Genomic DNA, 20,836 nt, shown 5'->3' on the forward strand with positions numbered 1-20,836 from the left:
AAAGCCAGTCAAGCAAACCCTTTGGACAAAAGTCATTATGAGAACACAGCATGGTTATTATTCTCAAGCCAGGTTTACCCAGTGTGATTGTAAGTTAGACGAAACCTTTCTGAGTTGCACAGATTTCAGATTTCTAGGTTCAGAACACTTTATGGGAGGGAAAGTTATCAAGGAAAACTCACAGCCGGCTCACCCTTTGGGCTGAAACTCAGGCAGCAGGTGAGCAATCCCCAGCATGGTGTACCCAAATTCTGCCTCAGCCACAAGAGCCAGGAGACACCAGCATCTCCAGTGGTACAGCAGTTCTGCACTTTCTCATTCTGTAGCAAACTGCCTGCAAATTTCAGCCACACCTACAAATCTGGCTCCGGAGGGAGCAGTCTGGCTCCATGGAGTTATGGAAATATAACCAAACATCAGTAGTCAAGTGTCTGAAGCCAGGGATACAGATGAACAAAGATACTAATTCAGTGACTTGCAGTAGTCAACAGACAATTGCAGCTGTTGTACAGGTTGTCACAGGAGACCTGTTCCAAGGGTCCCAAATGCTGGTCCATGTACTGACTGCATCAGAATCACCTGGAGAGCTTAAAAAAAATCTTTTTTATTCACACCTGAAGCTTCTGCTTCAGGAGGTCACGGTGGGTTGTGTGTTTTTAAGCTTACCAGTGATTATGATGAGGGGCTGGGTTTGGGAACCTCAGTTCTCCTCAACCCCATGATTCTAGTGGAAGAAAAAGAGGCCCAGAGAGAAGGGTCCTCCAGGCAGTTAGAAGTGGAACTGGTCCTAGGGCCTCTTCTGTTGACTCCCAGACCCAGTTTCCTTTCCACATACTCTCCGCCTCCTCCCAAACCTCACTTCACTGTGGAGCTCTGTCTACTACTACTTCCGGCAAACGATTAAGACCCGGGGAGCACCATGTGAGGTCACTCAGGACAGGGTGGCTTCATGACTCTGGAGCATCAGATGGCTCTGTGTGTCCAGATCAGTTGGGCTGTCCTGGGTCAGATGTGGGCAGGGAGTGAAACTGTCTTTCATCTGCCTCAGGGGCGTTCCTCCTCCCGTACACTATCATGGCCGTTTTCGGGGGGATCCCGCTCTTCTACATGGAGCTCGCGCTGGGCCAGTACCACCGAAATGGATGCATTTCGATATGGAGGAAAATCTGCCCGATTTTCAAAGGTAACGGAAAGGCTTGGGTGGGTGAGTGGGTCCTCCCAGGAAGTGATGATTTCTATCAATGGGTCGAGCTGGGGACCTTCTTCTGGAATCAGTTAGGCCTTAAGAATCCCTGGGAGATAACTTGAGTAATTAAGGTTTTGACTGCTCAAGCAGTATGAGATTGTTAAAAGCAAAATAGAATAAATGGCAATTAAAAGTAAACTAAATAGAAAAAGCATTAATAGCACATGTACACATTTTCTAGAACGTGTAACCTTGCAAATACAAATAAGGAATCTACCATATTGCCACTTTTCCACTGTCTCCTGGAGTCTCTGGAGGATGGATGAATGGCAGCCCCACCTTTACCCCTCACCCGGGCTGCAGTGCCTCCGACGCCCTGCTTAACTGCTGGGCTGCCCTTGAAACTTGGCCTCCCTCGCCCTCTCTCTCCCAGGGATCGGTTACGCCATCTGCGTCATTGCCTTTTACATCGCCTCCTACTACAACACCATCATGGCCTGGGCGCTCTACTACCTCATCTCCTCTTTTGCGGCCCAGCTGCCCTGGACCAGCTGTAAGAACCCCTGGAACACTGGCAACTGCACCAACTACTTCTCCGAGGACAACATCACCTGGACACTCCACTCAACATCCCCTGCAGAAGAATTTTATACGTAAGTGCATGTAAGTGAGGGGGTGGCCTGTTAGGGGCAGGCCACACTCCTGGGCTTTGGCTTCTTAGGAGGGAGGTGGGATCCAGGGGCTCTTCACCTCTTGGCTGATGGATTTCTGAGAGATGAAGCTATCGGGGAGGGGGAGTAAATGTGACTGAGGGAGTTGGGAGACTACCTTGAATGGTCCACAGTCGGGTCTCTGTGCCGTCCCCCTCTCTTCTGTTGTGCCCAGGCCGGTCCCTACCTTCACATTCCAAAACTATTCCCCTGCATCAAAACTGCCCTTCTTCCTGGGCCCTCCTTGCAGCCAGCTGTCATGGAAGCAAAGCCTCCCACTACTTCAATAGTGTGAAACTACACAGAGTTTCTGGTTTCATGTATTCACTTAATACGTGGGATCTACCCTTTGGAAGAAGATGCCTGGAGTAGGTAGTTTTCTTTAATGCTGGAATTTCAGGCAATAGCAGCCCAAAGGGAGCTGTTTTGGGGTGGGGAAGGGACCCACTGCCCACACATACAAATCCACATGCACCCAGAAGCCAGTCATGTTAGTCATTCGTTGGGTCCCAGCTTAGGAAGGAGACCTGGAAGTCTGCTTTTGGGCCGAGCGCTCTTCCCAGGGTTGGTCGGCTTGACTGCCCTGTTCTCTCCTTCAGGATGGGCAGAGCCCCTCCCAGCTCTTCCAGAGGCTTGCTGACCACTTGGTCCTCCCAGAGGTATCACACGCAGTATGCTCAGGTAACTGTTCAGACCACATCACTGGTCCTTCTTTCTCATTCACTCAGGCGCCACGTCCTGCAGATCCACCGGTCAAAGGGGCTCCAGGACCTGGGGGGCATCAGCTGGCAGCTTGCCCTCTGCATCATGCTGATCTTCACTATTATCTACTTTAGCATCTGGAAAGGTGTCAAAACATCTGGCAAGGTGAGGAGGACTCTGGCTGCTGATCCAGGCCTACCAAGGGGCCCTGGAGGATCTAACTCAGAATTCAGTGGCCTGGATAGCCAGAGACAGGGGGACTGTTTTCCTTTACACCAAACACATTCCATGATTTTCAGTCTCTCGTCACCAAATCGGTTAGAAAATTCTAGAAATGGGTCAATCCCAAGAACCATTATATGATTTTTTTAAAATTCCTTTAACACGCTGGTAGTGTCCTAACTAATAATAGTGGCAATAATTTACTGAAAACCCATCATGGACCATGTACAGTGTTTTGTATACACTGGCTACTTCTGCCTCCTGCTAGGTATTTCCCCCATCTTACAGATGGGGAATGGGTTTAGAGGTAGTTAGTACCAGCAAGCAGGGAATCAGATCCCTGTATGATTTTAAAGGCTGTGATCTTTCTGCCACCCTGCCTCCTAAAATTACAGAAAAAAAAGAGGTAGATCTTCTTTCTTGGAGGTTTTCAAGAATAAGACACCAGCATTCATGTGGTGATAACCTATGTTTCCTTCCTTACAGGTGGTTTGGGTAACAGCCACCTTCCCTTACATCATCCTTTCGATCCTGCTGGTGAGGGGGGCCACCCTCCCCGGAGCCTGGAGGGGAGTTCTCTTCTATTTGAAACCCAACTGGCAGAAACTCCTGGAGACAGGGGTAAGATAATGAGGAAAGCAGTGTGCACCTATCTTTTTACCAACTGAAGCTAGTCCTCCGAATAGGACAGTAGGAACAACTGAAATTTGGGTTCAGTGGCAAGTCTGCAGTGATGCTTTAAACCAGAAATACAAGCACGAAAAGTACAGTTGAGGCCACTGCGTTGGTTTATGTCTAAGTGATAGGAAGAGAACTCACATTTGTTTGCACTTGGTATGTGGCCAGCCCTGGAAGGAGCCCTGAGAAGCCTGTTTTTTGCCTCTGCATGTAGCCACATGGAGGCGTGAGGGCGCCGGCCCCGCTGGTGCTCAGCGATGGCCTGGGTCTCAGCCCTGGCCCTTACCTCTGCTATGTTGCAGGTGTGGGTGGATGCGGCCGCCCAGATCTTCTTCTCTCTCGGTCCTGGCTTTGGGGTCCTGATGGCTTTTGCGAGCTACAACAAATTCAACAACAACTGTTACCAGTGAGTATCTGGGGCCCCCCAAGCAAAGCTTGAAAGTGGAGTGAGTGTAAGTCAGCTGGTCTGGAGGAAAGCAATCAAACCGATGGCCTCAAACCTGGCCAGGCTTAGGCCACGTTGACACTCTGACCCTCAGGGGTGCCACAGGTGCCTGGCCACTCACCCAGACCATAGCCTCACCCAGGCCACTCAGGGGTTGAGAGAGGCTCCAGGCCACTTCTGTTTTGTGAGATTCTCTATATGTCAGGAAAAATGAAGAAATTCCAAAGCAGGTTTACAAAAATCACAACATACATTCAATGTTTAGATTTGACCTGTTAATGTATTTAACAACAAAATTATGATAATTTATTTATGTATATATACACAAAAAGAATAATTATTGAGCTATTTTGACCAACATAGAATGCCGTAATTTTTATGTCAAAATCTCATTTCGGAAATGTGACAAAACAGGGAGCATGACGCCAATTATGATTTAAATATCACTCCATCTTTAGAGTTAACTTTGTTTTAATATTCTATCACAGATGGCAATGTCCAGCAGTCTGATCGTGCTATTCGTTAAGATAATTATAGAATTAATTAGTTTTTAAAAAAGGAATTTACAGGCACCCTAAGCAATGTGGCCTTGCATTGGGACACCAGCCTAAAGTCATAGGATGAAGTCCTCTTTTAAAAGTGTCAGGATATCTTTGTGTCACTCTTATAACCTCATTTACACATAATGTCAAAAGTCTAAATCTGAGGTCTTCACAAATGTAAGGCCAAGGCCTCCTCCGGGCCCCCGCTGCAACTCAGGCCCTGCTTCAGAGCAAGCCTTGTTTGAAATCCAGGTCTGTGCTGTGCTGGTTTACAACAGAATCATCTCTTAAAACCACCTTAAAACCACCCCTGACTGCTGTTCTCCCCATGCCAGGCGTGGTGGTAACAGCAGCTTGTGCTTCAAGGTAATGCAACCCATCTGAGAGGCTGGGCCCCGGCAGGAGGGGAGGAGACACCCGGACAGGCTTGAAGTCCCTGTGAGCTCAGCCCACTCACCCCTGTCACAGCTGGAGACAGAGGCTCCTTAGATTCCTGACTTGGAAATGTCTCAGGCCCCTTGGGTTTTCTGCTCCAGAGACGCCTTGGTGACCAGTGTGGTGAATTGCATGACGAGCTTCGTTTCAGGATTTGTCATCTTCACAGTGCTGGGGTATATGGCTGAGATGAGGAACGAAGATGTGTCTGAGGTGGCCAAAGATGCAGGTAGGACCTCGGGTTTTGTTTGGGTTCCTGGCTCCACTGAATTGCTTTGCTGCTCTTTGGATCTTTACAAGTATCTAACTTTTGCATTATTATAAATGTTCCTCTTAAAATTCTCAAAGGTTTTAGAGAAACTTACTGCCTTGGAAATTTCAACCCTTTCCATGGTGGTAATGGGGCAGCTCCCTTGGCACCCAGTACTGGGGCCTTGAATACACTGTGGGCTTGGAAATATGACTTGGATGATGGCTTTTAAAACTAGTGGGTTTGGGGGACTTCCCTAGTGGCTCAGTGGTTAAGGATCCGCCTGCCAACGCAGAGGACACGGGTTCAAGCCCTAGTCCAGGAAGATTCCACATGCCGTGGAGCAACTAAGCCCGTGTGCCGCAGCTACTGAGCCTGCGCTCTAGAGCCTGCGAGCCACAAGTACTGAAGCCCACTGGCCTAGAGCCCGTGCTCCGCAGCAAGAGAAGCCACCGCAGTGAGCAGCCTGTGCACTGCAACGAAGAGTAGCCCCCGCTGGTCACAACTAGAGAAAGCCCCCGTGCAGCAATGAAGACCCAACACAGCCTAAATAAATAAATAGATAGATAGCAATTCCTATTAAAAAAACAAAACAGAATAAAAAAAGTGTGTTTGGGTCCTGTGATGGGTCCAAGTCTAGTAAGCAAATGATTACTAATCCTTTGCAGAAAAATTAAATGTAGATGATGTAGCACTCTACTGTACTATAAGGTTTCATGGAAAAAGAGTGACAGACATTGAAGAAGAGGTTATGGGATCTTGTGGATGGAGTCCCAGGGCTTTCTTGCAAACATACATCTGTCTTTAGCCTGACACGGTGCTCTGATGAACTCCATGCCCCAAACTAAGGGCGGCCTATCTAGTCCATGAGAGGTTGAAGACATGTCCCTCATACTATCAAAAAGGACTTCAAAATAGCTGGAGGTCTTTATTCCGAGGCCGCTATGATTCTTCTGAAATCAATATAACATTTCCTACTGTTTCGGAGCTAAAGAGAGAGCTAAACGCTGTGAGACTTCAGAGATATATCAATCCTCATGGTGAAAAAACAAAGCACTGAATTTATAGCGGACACTCTAATTCGTGCTCAGCTTTGCTAGTCTTGAGGTCTCAGGTTTGTTTCGTTTCTCCGTGTTGGTTGAGGGCGTATACTCTTCAAGGTGGATACCGTTCCCTTCCTGCCTCCCAGGATGTCCAGATAGGATAGTGTGGGGTGTGAGGAAGCAGTTGGTACATGTCCAACCCTGATTCACATGTCGGGTTTTGTGACGGGATTTGTAATTGTTGGTGTGGCCAAGCTTCTCCTGAGACATCTTCGTAGGGCAGGTCTCAGCGACCACCTCCTCCTCTTTCCCGCTCTGTCTCAGGCCCCAGCCTGCTCTTCATCACATATGCGGAAGCCATAGCCAACATGCCGGCATCCACGTTCTTTGCCATCATCTTCTTCCTGATGTTAATCACACTGGGCTTGGACAGCACAGTAAGTGAATGGGGAGGGAAATCCGGCTCTCGGGAGGAGGGAGAAGGGGGGGAGGAGGAGGGGAAGGAAGCTGTATCCATTCCTTCCCACCCTGGCCACCCCAGGCCATGTTGGCTGCTCCCTCCTGGTGCTCCCTCAGCCCCTGCTCACTTGGGTGCTTACTGCCCTCTAGTACATTAGAGGCATTAATGGGATAATGAGGGTGAAGTGCCAGGCACAGGCCACGAGCTCAGCATACGTGAGCTGTTGTGCACTGACTGCACTGTCCCTTGACCAGACTGGCAGCACCTGAAGGCCAGGGCAAGGCCACGCTTGTGTCTCAGTGCCCTGCAGCCCAGCATTCATACCATTAGTGTGGAATGAATCTCAGCTTTCAGTTGGCATTTCTGGTGCAACCCAAGTCTCCCCGAGAGACCTCATGTAAAGAAGTCCTCTCCATGTGCTATACTTTCTTTCCTTGATGCCCTTAGGAATGGGTTCTAAATGACGGGGTAAAATGGAGATATGTTTCCAGTGAGGGCCGGTGAGTAGGGGGAACTGGTCATGATCAGCTTGACAGGTCACTTGGCAGTCTAACCCCTCCCTTCTGTTCGCTGTCCTAGAGGTAGCAGATTTGTCCCAAAGTCTACACAGAGACCATTTGTGTGCCCCTCTCAGTTTGCAGGCTTGGAGGGGGTGATCACAGCCGTGCTGGATGAGTTTCCACATATCTGGTCCAAGCGCCGAGAGTGGTTTGTGCTCAGCGTGGTCATTACCTGCTTCCTTGGATCCCTGATCACCCTGACTTTTGTGAGTACCACAACCCTAAACTTAAGAGTCAGCCTCCCCTAGGGCAACAGAATGTTACAAGAGGCTGTTCCTTTCCAGCCCACAAGGTGCCCTGGCTTTGGGGCCAAAGGGAGAGAAGTTGTCACTGCTGTTAAAAAGTTAGTCATCAAGGAGAAGAAGAAAAGTTGCTTCTAGTGGCATCTGTCTGAAGAATCTGGGCGTGGTATCTGGAGGCTCAGCATTTTACAGCAAATCCAACTAGATTTAAGGCTTGACAGACTATCTGGAGGAAAACTAAGATGTGCCTTTTCAGTCTATTTCCAGTCCTTAGGGCTGCTTTCATAGGAATAGTGCCCTGATGTCCTGATACGCTGAATATCTGGAGGCTGGCATCTCGTTTGTAATGTCACTTCATCTCCTCCAGAGAATTTTAATGGTAAAGAAGTTAGACCTTCTCCAGTGATTTTTTTTTTTTTTTTTTTTTTTTTGGGTAGCTGAGGCAAATACTGTCAAACTGTAAATCAGGCATCAGATAGTACCCATAGGCATTGTAGGCGTGTATCCTTCTGACTCAAGGCAGATTTTGTAGATAAACATCTTCAAGCCATGACCCCAATGACTCTGGAGCTTCAGCAGGGTTGTGGGGCCCTGAGTAGGACCCAAGGGATTTGTGAGTTAGGACAGAGGCAAAACCATGGGCACTGGGCCTGGTGTGTCTGGTAGTGTAGATTTTCTGGGGTAGAATACACAGTAGGTATTCAGTAAATTGAAGAAAGTTGAAAACAGATCCAGAGGTGCTTTTGAGTTTGTCTCTTAAAGCTTAGTGGGGAGTGGAAGCAAGACGAGAGTGACCTGTAGGGCGGGAAGAGGCGTGTCTGATGGGGTGAAATCTTGCCCATCTGCCAAGGCCAGTCCAAGAAGTAGGCTCTGGGACACTTATGTTAGACCCAAGGTGAGAATTTTCCAGAATTATCCTAAGAAGTTCTTTTTGCTCCTGTCGTAAAGAGGAGGCAGTGCCTCAGAGGGCCTTTAACTGGGTTTGTGGTCTCATTTCCAGGGAGGGGCCTATGTGGTGAAGCTGCTGGAGGAGTTTGCCACGGGACCCGCAGTGCTCACTGTTGCCCTGATAGAAGCAATTGCTGTGTATTGGTTCTATGGTAAGATGCTCCCTTCCACTAGCCACGATCCTTCCTACACCAGCCCACGTAGCCACCAGAATACAGAAGGGCTGATGTCGTCAGGGAAAAGCAGGCCGGTGTACAAGACGTCACCTCCTGCATCCCTTCTTCAAAAACAGGTCATCACTTCCTCCACACTCTGTGCAACAGATTGCCTGCACTCCTGGGAGGATGTTTTTTTCTTCTGAGTTTATATGTTTACCCAGTGGAGACAGGGCTGAAGTGGTTCCCTATAGCTCATCCACAGTGGTTGCTTAAGATCCCAACAGGCTCTAAGAATTGGACAGACAACAAAGAACTAGTGCACAGTGAATGCATTTGCAGAGTGTACAATATTCTGCTGTTACATAGAGTGGCCCCACTTTAAATTTCACAAACGAGCACTCCCTCCGGAGCCCTGAGACAGAGTTTAGGAGCTTATCTTCTAGGGAAGAGGCAAGAATGTTCCTATTTGGATTATCTGTCTTGGTAAAGCCTCCAATTTATGCCCCCCGCATTGTGGGATGGAATCTGATAAGGGTGAAACCACCAGGAGCGGAGAGAGCTGACACAGGTTCATGGGCAGGGATCCCAAGAGCCCCTGGGCGAGGATGAGGAGGGCACAGGCAATGGAAATGAAGAAAACCAAGTTCAGAGATGCCTTTCTTCATCTTTAAAATCAAGACATGATGATTTCATTCTGAAAATATTTTCCTAGTTTCTATTGATAGCAGAACAGCTTTAGCATGTGTGTCATTACACGTAATATAAAGAAGGGGGGGCCCACATTTTGAGTTGCATGTGAGACCTTTTTTTTTCTTTGAAAGAAGTCCTCCCCACCTCCTCAGCACTTCGGAGGACCAAGTGCAAGGTGTGTGATGTTACAGACCTGCTGGGCACTTGCAGGGAAGCAACTGCAGAGCGCCCTTCCCTCCCCTTGTCGACATCTCCCCCGAGTCCTCACTGCCATGCCAGTTACTTTGTAGAGAAGAACCTTGATCTTGATCTGACATATGAATGAGCAATAGTGTGGTTAAAATTTTATCTTGAAAGTTTCCAGCATATGGTCAGAGTCAGTCTGTCAAGTGGGTTCACCATTTTTAGACAAAATTCCACTTCCTTTTCTACACTAACGATAAAATCAGATATATGCTGAAATCCTAGAAGGGGAGTGTGAGCACCAAGAGGGGGCTTTTAGGTCCCTCCCCAGATGTCCACCAATCCTCCCACTCTGTGTAGAAAGAGCTTTGCTTACTGTAACGTGCATTTTTGTGACAAGTGCCCCATCTCACTTTCAGACCAGATTGGTGCCCCCGAGCCCCTCCTTTGGAGAAACTCCAGAGCTGCTACTCTCTCTGAGAGTCAAGGGATAGGAGGACAGTCTAGTTCCTCTCTCAGTCAGTCAGTCTCGTTCTCTTTTGGATGATTTTAGGCATCAATCAGTTCTGCAGTGATGTGAAGGAAATGCTTGGCTTCAGCCCTGGATGGTTTTGGAGGATCTGCTGGGTAGCCATCAGCCCTCTGTTTCTCCTGGTGAGTTGTCATTTCCCTTCTCCTTCTTGCCCTGGAGAAAGATTCACCCTCAAACACTCATAAAAAAATAAATTTTATCGAAGTGTACCATATATATACAGAAAAGTGTGCAAATCATAAGTGTACATCTCAGTGAAATTCTATAAATTGAGCACCATTTTGTAGCTAAAACCATACCAAGAAACAAACACATGACCAGTACTTCACAAGCCCCTCTTGTGTCCCCTCCCAGTCACTGTGCCCCCCCATAGTTAACCACTCTTCCGGTTTCTGTCACATTATGTCATCCCTCCCCTGCTCCGTGATAATGGCACATAACGTTCATTGAGCAGTAAAGTGCCAGGCCAGACTTTATGCTAAACTTAACACCCATTGCTGTTTCAACTCTCACAACAATTCTATGAAGTAGAGTTCTAGTCCCCCATTTCACAGTTTCAGAGAAATTGAGGCTTAGGGTCCAAGGTCACATGACAAGAACTGTTCAAGGCCGGGGAAGTATTTACTGTGCTGCTCATGAAGGACCTAACAAGGGTCCTAGTAATTCTGTATTCATTTTCTTAAAGACCACCCCCACCCCCCGCCAGGTTTCTCTGGTGTAGATCTGAGTCAAAAGTAGAATCCATTCATTGTAGAATGAGAGAGCTCAGCTCCAAGGTTTGCCTGTTTGCCAGGACGTGTTCAGTGCTGACTCCATCCTTGCTGCATGTGCCCCTACGTCCCTCCTAGTACCCGTCTGAAGGAGATGTTTGCCCCAAGATGGATAAGCACCCTGCTAACATCCCAAGTGCACTCTGAGGTAGCCTGGGGTAAAGTGACTCCGTGCACATCAGCAGGGATTACTCTCAGTTCTTTCATTTATCTGTAACTTGATTTGGGGTGGGGGGAGCTTTTTGATCTTTTAGAGCCAGAGACTGTTCCTTCAGTCCAGCTCCAGCTTATTAGGATATCTGGACCATCCATTTCATCTTAGGACATGTATGCATCTGTGCCTTCCCCTTCTTTCAAAACAACCCTTTTTGCATTCTATTTTGACTTTCTCGGGGTAGTTCTTAATTTTTTGTGCTTTTCTGTACCCGCACATCTCGACGTTAACCTGTAAGATGGACAGCGTGCTCATTCTTGCCTCCATAATGCTGCATGTGTCTCTCTCTACCCCAGAATCCCTCCTTGACTTCCATTCCCCTGGACCCTGGAGGTTTCCAGAACCAAAGCCAACCTTTGCCCCAAGCAGCAGATACTCTCAGGGCCTGGGGGCTCTGGTGTGTGCTGTGGGCTCCAGTGTTCCTCTAGATCTTGGCCTGGTAGTTCCTTACTACCTTGTCAGCTCGCTGTTGCTTTTTGGTAAATTTAAAACAATGTATTTTTAAATCCAGAAATTTTAGTTGTTTTCAGTGAGAGGGTTGGTCTGGATCACTAGTCTGCCATTACTAGAAGCAGAAGTCCTGACATAAATGGGTTATTATATTGTTACCAGTGCTTCTTGATAATCTACTTAAATCTTTTCATTTGTTTTTCAAAGGAAGGAGAGATATTGGATTAGTTCCCTGAGGGAAGAAGCCATGTTTGTTTGTCTGTCTACTTTCATATTCTCCACACAGGGAGGGAATGATGTTCAGGGCTGAGACTCAGGAAAGGCAAGCAAGGCACTCATCCTGGACGTAAAATTTCCGGGGGTGCCAAAAAACTCAGTAGTCAAGATAAATACTTTTTTTTTTTTTGGCTGCGTCACACAGCTTGTGGGATCTTAGTTCCCCGACCAGGGATTGAACCCTTGCTCCCTGCAGTGGAAGCATGGAGTCTTAACCACTGGACTACCAGGGAAGTCCCGATAAATACTATTTTTATGCAGTAGTTTTTAAAAATCAAAATTAATGCAAAAAAAAGTCCCTGATGAGCAAAATGCCAACGTTTTAAATAAACACAGGATCCAACCATATACTTGCATGTCTCACTTCACTCACCTTGCCCTAATCTGGCCCTGTCAGAGCTTGTCTTTTTAAAGTATTGCACTAAAATATTATATTATTATTATTTCTTGATTACTGAAATTCTGACATCCTCTTAAATGTTGTGCCCAAGGTGAATATCTCATATGCCTTACCCTAGTCCTGGCCCCAGGCTTTTAGTATTTTCATTTCTGTGGTTGTCTGGCAAATTGGGTGAACTCTTGGTGTACAGCCAATGAGTTTCCGTGCCCAGCAAAACCCAGGTACAGATCTGGGTTCAGGGACATGACATAATTCCTGTAATGTCACTCTACTCACTTACTCTAAAGGCAAGTGCTCCAGGGCCCAATTAAGAGGAGGCAAACCTGTCTTCCACTTCTGGGTTTACTTAACAGATCCTCTGCTTTGGGCTTTTTAAAGCTGCTTTAGGTAAGCAACGAGTAGCTTACTAAAAATATTCTTTTTCACTGAAGCCAAGTTATAAAAAAGAGAAATATCGTATATGAGCAACAGTAGGTGGAGATGTATGAGGGGGTGTCTGGAGCAATACTTAGTGGCCACAATGAGAGCTTGAGCCCTCCCTGAACTGCATCAGGTTTCACACACCTGACATCAAGATGAGACGAGTTACAGCAGGGATGGCTCCTAACCAGACCCCACCTTTCCCTATTTCAAAATTACCTTTCTTAGTAGCCAGGTCTGGGGCTGAGGAGAGTCTGTCCAGAGAAAGGTTTGCGATTGGCTGGGCTCTTGTTTTGAAAGCTTCCTCCTGGACTTAGGATAACACTGTTCTGAAGATGAATGTGTGTTTAACAATTTCCCATCTTATTATCTGAAGAGAAAGAAAAAAAAGATATAAATAGATGTTTAAGCCCACAAATAATTTACATTACTGTCTTCTTTATGACTATGAAATAATAAGATAAAATTAAATCAAGAGCAATAACGATTTCAGCACAGCGGTTACTAGGCAAAGACTGGTATTTACGCTGTCTCTGGAAACCAAACTGAAATAAGAAAACTCATAAACCGAGTGCTGGAAGCACACCATGGAATTTTTCTTGGTCGGAATCTTCACTGAATTTTCACGTAAAAAGTGTATTGAGCTACTTTTTCCTTCCATTATTCCTTTCAGTACAAGGGCCTGTGGCAGGCAGTCATTTATTGTCAAGATGCCTCACGGCAGAGCCATCCTTGTTGAAATCCCTGTTCTTAGCCTGGGGTTAATGCAAGGAAAGTGGGGAGAGGGAGAACTTCTTACCTAGGAGCCTGAGTCTTCTCCAGGTCTTGAGAACCTTATGATGTTTCCTGGACCCAGGTGCCTTCCATCTTACCAAAAACAATCACCACAGAGAAACGCAGGAGGAAATGATAACAAAGCAGAAAGAAATATGAAGCCCTAGGACTGGCAGGAGCTGTGGAGAAGTCTCCCAGTTTATTCCTCCACTGTCTCACAAATCGGGGCCTGAACCACTCCTGATGGATGCCAGTCTCTTCTCCTTTGCCCTGAAAGGGGCGCTGCAACCCCCCTAAATAACCTTCTGAGGCCTTGGCATCCCCACTGTAGGGGCTGAGGTGGGGGGTAGGGAGGAAAATCAAGATAAGTCCCTAACGGCTTCATTGTTGGCAGCTGAGGCACAGAAATTAGTGACTTGTGTCAGAGTTCAGTCTAGGATATATCACACTTAGGCAATTTCCTGAAAGTGTCTTAGCTTTAGTGTTCAGTGTTTGTGGTATCCGGACTGTCTCTGTGTGGATATCGTGAAGATTTTTTAATGTTTCTTGGAATTTGTTTTAGTTCATCATTTGCAGTTTTTTGATGAGCCCACCACAGCTCCGACTTTTTCAGTATAATTATCCTCAGTGGAGCATCATCCTGGGTTACTGCATAGGAACCTCATCTTTCATCTGCATCCCAATGTATATAACTTATCGGCTGATCATCACTCCAGGGACACTTAAGGAGGTATGTGCTACTGTGTGTGTGTGTTCAGACTGGTACCTGTTTGGGGAGAAAACGGTTCTCTTCTTATGCTCTATTCAAAGGATGTAAGTCCACCACAAGAATTCACCAGGAGGCTCTCTTATATAATTATATAACTATACCATCGTGTAGCCTCTAACAGCTGCCACTGTCACCTTGCCTCAAGTACAAAGGTGAAAGAGTGAGCTGGCCATTTGGGTGCACCATAGCACACAGCTTGGCGTATAGCATTCTAAACATATCAGAAAACTGCTTTGCCTCCTGCATGGCATTGGGCATGGACATCAGATCAGTGGTGTCTGGAGCAATAATGCAAATTTGATTTAAGTGGATTTAAATTAAATCCACTTGGTTTAAGTGGATTTAAGTGGAGATTATGATGGAAAATGTCTGTGGTCATTTTCTAACAGCAGGGTGATAAGGTTTTTTTTTTTTAATTAATTAATTTGGCTGCGTTGGTTGGGTCTTTGTTGCTGCATGGGGGCTCTCTCTAGTTGCAGCGAGTGGGGGCTACTCTTCATTGTGGCGCGTGGGCCTCCCATTGCAGTGGCCTCTCTTGTTGTGGAGCACAGGCTTCAGTAGTTGTGGCTCGCGGCCTCCAGAGTGCAGGCTCCGTAGTTGTGGCGCACAGGCTTAGTTGCTCCGCGGCATGTGGGATCTTCCTGGGCCAGGGCTCGAACCCATGTCCCCTGCACTGGCAGGCGGATTCTTAACCACTGTGCCACCAGGGAAGCCCTACAAGGGCTGTTATGAAAATCACTAAATAAGGGTGTTGCAACAATACCGTAGTTTTAGTTCAAGTCACTGGAGTGAAAAAAAAAGTTGCCATTTTAGCAAGATTCATGTCAGTAAATGAATAATGTCCTGCAAAAATTTCAATAACAGAATCTTACAATTTGTATAAGATTGTATATATTTTAAAGCATCTTCATGTAGACTATTTTATTTTGTTATCAAAATACTTTGTGAGGTAGATGGGCAGGTATCATTAGCAGACAAAGATACTGAGTCTGGGAATCATGCTGCTTATAGTTTCCTTACTTGTCCAGGGATACACAGTACAGGGAGGCTCAGAATCCAAGTCTTCTGGTTTTTGGTCCAATGCTCTTTCATGTTTAGGCGCAGCTTCTCTTTTGTGTCCTCAGGGTACTAATAGTTTGCTAATGTAGAAATTGGCTCTAGAGGTTAGGGAGAGATGAGTTGCCACTTTTCATCCGGTACTGCCAGAGTTAGTGTTCAGGCTGCCAGGATTCCCAGCAATGTCACCAGAATTGAAAATGCTTGGGTCATTACTTGTTTGGTTGTGTTTCTTGCCATAGTAAGGTTACTGTGGCAGTAGAGCCTGAAGGAGTGGCCACTTACAAGCCTGTGGGTGGGTGCTTTTGTAGGAGACAAGCTCAAAGGTGAAGAGTGGTATTTGGGGGATAGCTAGAGGGACTTGTGCTCTATAATGACCTGAGAGCATAGGTGGGCTAGTCTATGGGCTCTGAGAAGCAAAACTTAAATATCAGATCATCATACTCATCTTCCTAAAACATTTCATAAGAAACATGAAGCAAGAGAACATGAGGCCATTAAACATCATCTCTTTTCTTTTTTTTTTTTTTTTTTTTTTTGCTGTACGCGGGCCTCTCACTGCTGTGGCCTCTCCTGTTGCGGAGCACAGGCTCCGGACACACAGGCTCCGTGGCCATGGCTCGCGGGCCCAGCCGCTCCGCGGCATGTGGGATCTTCCGGGATCGGGGCACGAACCCGTGTCCCCTGCATCGGCAGGCGGACTCTCAACCACTGCGCCACCAGGGAAGCCCAACATCATCTCTTTTCTAAGAACTGAGGTTGCTTCTTTTTCCAAACAGAAAAACTGAATTCTAGGTGAACAGAATTAGTAACTCTGCAAGGAGTTACTAATTTCCTACACCCAAAACAGTCCTATCACAACCTCATTCCTCCCAAAGGGGCTTGGACTCTGGTGTTGCCTGAAATACACAGTCAGACAAGAGTCACTGTACTTGCTCCTTCAGGTTGTCCTTTATGGCAGTCATGATAGTCCACTGGCCCAGCTGACTCAAACCCAGAGGCCAAGGTCAGGGGTGGGAACTCTAGTTAGGTTAATAAATTTCAGTATTCTTTGGTCACAGACTGTACCTCAAGTCTTAATCATCTTTCTTGCAAATTCCCCGTTGGCCACAAGGAAATGCCACCCAAAGGTGTATAATTAACAGAGCTCAGATCCATTAGTAGTAGAGGTAAGGCCGATTGCAGGGCCATGTTTGTCATAGGCCACCAGATGGGAAACAGTGGGTTACCAGGAAGCATCATGATATAGCTGGTCAAGGGGGCCTAGGAGGGAAAAGACTATGGCAAGTCACTTACCTGCTCTGGGCCTTAGTTTCTTCATCTTTAAAATGTGCTCATTGAATTGGATTAACATTTCCAAAGTGTGTTTTAAGGAGTAGTAGTAGTTCCATGGGATATCAATAAGTGTTACTGCTGGGGGAAAAAGGTTACATGGTCAAATAATTTTGGAGAATGCTGGATTAAGGCAAGGTAAATAGGTATCTTTACTTCAGGATTTCTCAAAAGCCTTATTAACATGCCTATGTGCATGCTTAATTTCTGAGAAGAATAAAGCATGCCATGTTTTTGCCCAGCACCCCAAGGGACTAAAATATTTTGTGAATACCAGACTTGATGGTCTTTAACATTCTATCTATGAGGGAGGGAGAACTCATATAAAATTTTGGTATGGTTAAAAAGAAAAAAAAAAGTAAATTTCTTAACTCTTCTGGGCCCTAGCCATATACAAGGCTACAGTTTGTGGAGTGAGCCACCACTTGCTCACCTGTAATTTGGAGGCTATCATGTGCGTCTGTAACCTGGAAGTCTCAAGGTTGGAGTCATCAACTGGATTAGGTCACTACCCCCAGAAGCCTCTAGTAACCTGCACAAAGACACTGGGAAGATGGTCCCTAATAAGTAAGCATTCATGAAATGGCAACAGTGATCCATTGCTTAGATGATTGCCTTGCAGAAGGCCAGGGACTGGCAAATTTTGAGAGCAATAGTAATGTGGCAACTGGAATGCTGCTGAAATATGGAAGACGAAGGTGGACCTGGCATTTTGGGAGATCAGCAGCCAGAAGGGCAGGAGAATGGGCAGGTGGGGGCTAGGGCACAAAAGCCAAATGTTCTACTTTACAGTGTTGTTCACTGTGGGTCTTGCCTCTACCCTACATCTGACCGCTCTTCTCTCTCTGCACAGCAGAGCTCCACTGAAGACTAGTTAGAGTGATGTGTCCAGTTCCCAATTAGAAAGGCCTAATTCTCCTTAATCAGTTATGGGTCACAGATTCATCTATGGGAAAGGATGGTTTGTGAAATTTTGCTTTCTATGACTTGACATGTCCAGGTAGTTGATGAGCACTGCAGCAACTCATTTTTAAATGGATTTCTAGTGTGAGATTTTAGTTCTTGAATATTAAGGTCATTAGGAACAGAACATGTACAATTTTGTGAACTTTATTACCTATGAAAATGGGAACTTTTAAAATTCCATAGGCCCTGCTCCCTAAAGAAGAATCAACCCCCAGAACCAGGAAATAAAAAAAACTGAAGGGGACTACATACTTTTTCACTCCAAAATAAAAAGGACAAGTAGCAGAGCTTCACCTAAAATCAATAAATCAAAATATGCTTTCAGATCCAATTTTGCCTTGCTCACCGTATGTACAGACTTCTGGCATCAAAGATTTTACTGAGCAACTTACTTACTTAACAAAGATTTTTTTCTAAGCTTCTGCAGTGCTCCCCACATCCTTGAGCTGCTTCGTGTCACTGATGCTAAGTTTTGCAAGGCAGGCTGTATATTTCATACCCAAGCCCAAGCATATTTCAGATCTGTCCCAAAGCTTCTGTGTACCTCAGCTGTTTCTAAAGTAAAAATTCTCAGCCTTTTCCCTGTGCTAAGTACTACGTCAACATGAGATTGCTTTAGGAATGATGATTTAAATGGGCACATCTTTTAAAATTTAATTATGTAATAATTTGCACCCTTGTATGAACTAACCAGTGCTCCTTTACAGGTAAATTCATCAAATCAGTAACATCCTGGCTGTTATAGTGGCTGATGGCACTGTGCACTGTGCCTGTAGCACGTATGCGGGCACAAGGAGCATGGCTGAGGTGGGGGGAGCCAGAATCCAGAGCTCACTCTGCTTCCCAAGCCGTGTGGGCCACATGAAGCCTCCTCTGACAAGAGAAAAGGATGCCCTTTCCCAGGCCATCAAAGGCATGTTACAGGCCAGCAGAGGTTCTATTGAAGGTCCATCATTTCTCCCATTAGTGTTATGATGACTTCCTTAATTAGTTTACAGATGCTTATATAGTTCCTGAATATGCCATTTTTACCCATATTTGAGAATTGTGGATTCCTTTCTTAAGGAAAGTCAGTAAGACTATTCCAATTTACTACTAAATGCCATTTAAATGCTACTTAACCTTTGTTTTAATATTAATACTGAAAAATATTTTAAACTGTTAAATTATAAGAATATTTATAACATCATGTTTTCTTCCTAACAGCGTCTTATTAAAGGTATCACTCCAGAAACACCGACAGAAATTCCCTGTGGGGATATCCACTTGAACGCTGTGTAAAACATCAGTGAAAGGAAAATGGCTTCCCAACAAGCTCTTCCTCCAGTTCTGACAAGTCACACCTTGCCTTCTCCCTCTAAGTCAATGAGCTGCCAGCTAAGCCTGCCGATGGAAGGGCCTTCTTCATATAGACACAGTCCCAAAAGACTATGGTGCCCAGACTCTTATGGCCTCCAGCCACTTCTTTCTGTGAAATCGCCCAGACATGTTATCATGTTAGACTCTGTGATGCAGCTGAAGTGGACTGCTTTGGATGCGTGAGGGTGTGTATGGAGGTGATGAAAACCACAATATCGTCAGTTAGGATTAGGTATAGGATCAAGTCTGTGAAAGTCTCCTGTATCATTCCTTGTTACGATCATCAGTATCTAACATCGTTTGCTTCCAAAGGTTTCACTGTTCATGAATGCATAAACCACTTAGGAGAAAACAGGGATACTGTCTTGCTAGCCATATATTTCCTGAGTAGCATAGAATTCTATAGCTGGAATCTACTAGAACCCTGTAACCTGTGTGCTGCTCTGGAGTCCGGAGAGGAAGATGTAAGAAGCTAAGCTGAAAAATAATGTGTACGTGTGAGCATGTGTGTCTGTGTATACTGTTGTTCCAGTGTATCCCTAACTCTATTCTAATACTTTGGGCCCATTACAAACTATATGAATTTCCTCTAGTTTTTCTTACATTAACAAATTCCACCTACTGAAATTCGTATGTATGTTATTATTTGAAGGGTATAATTACTACAACACGCTCTGCCACCTGCTCCTTTTCCGACACTACTTTAGCCCATACATCTTCCTTTATGGGCCATGCTTTAGTATTTCCTGCACTTCACTGCCATCTTCCTGTCTCTCTCTGCTAAACATTCAGGATAATGTTCCACAGGCAAATCTGGCCTATTTCATTAGTCACTGTGGCTTGGCTATGAAGTACTTTGAAGATGAATATTGATAAATGCATCTTCAGTGTTCAGTTCACTATCTGGTTTAAGCTCTACTTCAAATGACTCAGTTTAACCATTAAGGTTACTTGGCTTTGTGAAGAGTAGATAAATCAAATTTTCACAGCGTGTAGAGATCTGGTACCCTGACCTAAACCAAGGTCATCCTCAACCCAAAAGCAATTGGAGAGTCTGGGTTAGCCTTACATGAACCTCCTCCCAACCCCTTGACCCTTCCTGGTTGGCTACCAGGATAGTGAGCCCTCCCGATAATTTTCAAGACTGAGTCTAAGTAAGCCTGATTGGAAAAGGGTCAGTTAAGTGAATAACCTGACATGCCACATAAAACCCTTAATACAAATCAAGTATATTTGACCTTCAGTGGCTTGGGACTCTCAGATGCATAGGTAGAGAAACAAATTTTACCTTGTAGTGTGAGATTTCCTTACCAAAATCTTAAAGGGAGTAAAGCCTAGTCAATGATAAAAGGACTCAATGATCTGGCCCCATATCACATCAGTCCTCTATACAAATCTAACTTAATCCTAACCTTATAGAAAGAAGATCCATATAGCAGAGGCCTAGTTCAATCCAATTATAGAGCTTCCTCCCTTGGCTTCCTTTCCCCAACACTATTCCCTGGCCGTCTTCCTGTATTCCCCCTACATTCTTCTATTGCTGATTCTTTGCTTTTCCCAGCAGAATATTTTCCTCATAGATGTTAGCTGCTGAGAAGTTTCCCAACATATTAGAGGAAAAGAGAGGGGGATTTAAACACGACTCTTCACTGACCTGCCTTCATCATCTTCACTCCTTCACTCCGTCCTGCTACCTCATGTCCGTTCTCTTTGCCTTCCAGCATGCTGAAAGGAGAGAGGTTATATAAGTGGCAGCGTACTCGGTGGTAAATAGCTTTGCAAATTTAAGAACTTGCTTTATAAATATATTCAGATATGTGTTCTCCCCATCCCACACACACTTATGCATTTTCCAAAGATACCATTTTTTAAAAAGCACCTTTTCAAACAAAGTTTTGTCAAGCCAGGTGTTATACAGGTGTTTTGAAAAGTTTTCAAATGTCACTAGACAAAAAATCCAAAATCTCTCCTCAGCATAGTTTGCATTTACTTGACCCCTATTTATCAATACTACCATGGATTTTTTTTTTTAAGGAAAACTTGAGTTGGTAAATGGACTTTAAT

At 45.4% G+C, this 20,836-nt stretch overlaps 1 protein-coding gene across 2 annotated transcripts; it reads left to right on the forward strand.

Annotated features, from left to right (window-relative positions):
- The first annotated feature begins 912 nt into the window (after positions 1-912).
- On the forward strand, positions 913-19,399 carry SLC6A4 (solute carrier family 6 member 4). Of its 2 annotated transcripts, none has more exons than XM_082605586.1 (12): positions 913-1,183; positions 1,620-1,839; positions 2,496-2,763; positions 3,307-3,441; positions 3,801-3,904; positions 5,022-5,149; positions 6,538-6,650; positions 7,308-7,439; positions 8,476-8,575; positions 10,008-10,108; positions 13,853-14,020; positions 18,620-19,399. In XM_082605586.1, the coding sequence occupies exons 1-12, from the start codon at positions 1,075-1,077 to the stop codon at positions 18,692-18,694; spliced, it is 1,653 nt and encodes a 550-aa protein (XP_082461712.1). In that variant the 5' UTR covers positions 913-1,074; the 3' UTR covers positions 18,695-19,399. The 2 variants fall into 2 exon arrangements, with proteins under 2 accessions (XP_082461712.1, XP_082461713.1); XM_082605587.1 differs by having other exon boundaries at positions 918-1,183; positions 2,625-2,763.
- Positions 19,400-20,836: the final 1,437 nt, after the last annotated feature.

The sequence above is a fragment of the Mesoplodon mirus genome (assembly GCF_964341445.2).
Source record: "Mesoplodon mirus genome assembly, chromosome: 18".
Taxonomy (NCBI): domain Eukaryota; kingdom Metazoa; phylum Chordata; class Mammalia; order Artiodactyla; family Ziphiidae; genus Mesoplodon; species Mesoplodon mirus.

Bases quoted from the DNA above. Each gene is read 5' to 3' on its own strand.
- SLC6A4 (XM_082605586.1), top strand. From the start codon at position 1,075: ATGGCCGTTTTCGGGGGGATCCCGCTCTTCTACATGGAGCTCGCGCTG. The intron at 2,764-3,306 runs GTGAGGAGGACT...CCTTCCTTACAG, and splicing joins GTGTCAAAACATCTGGCAAG to GTGGTTTGGGTAACAGCCAC. The intron at 5,150-6,537 runs GTAGGACCTCGG...GCTCTGTCTCAG, and splicing joins TGAGGTGGCCAAAGATGCAG to GCCCCAGCCTGCTCTTCATC.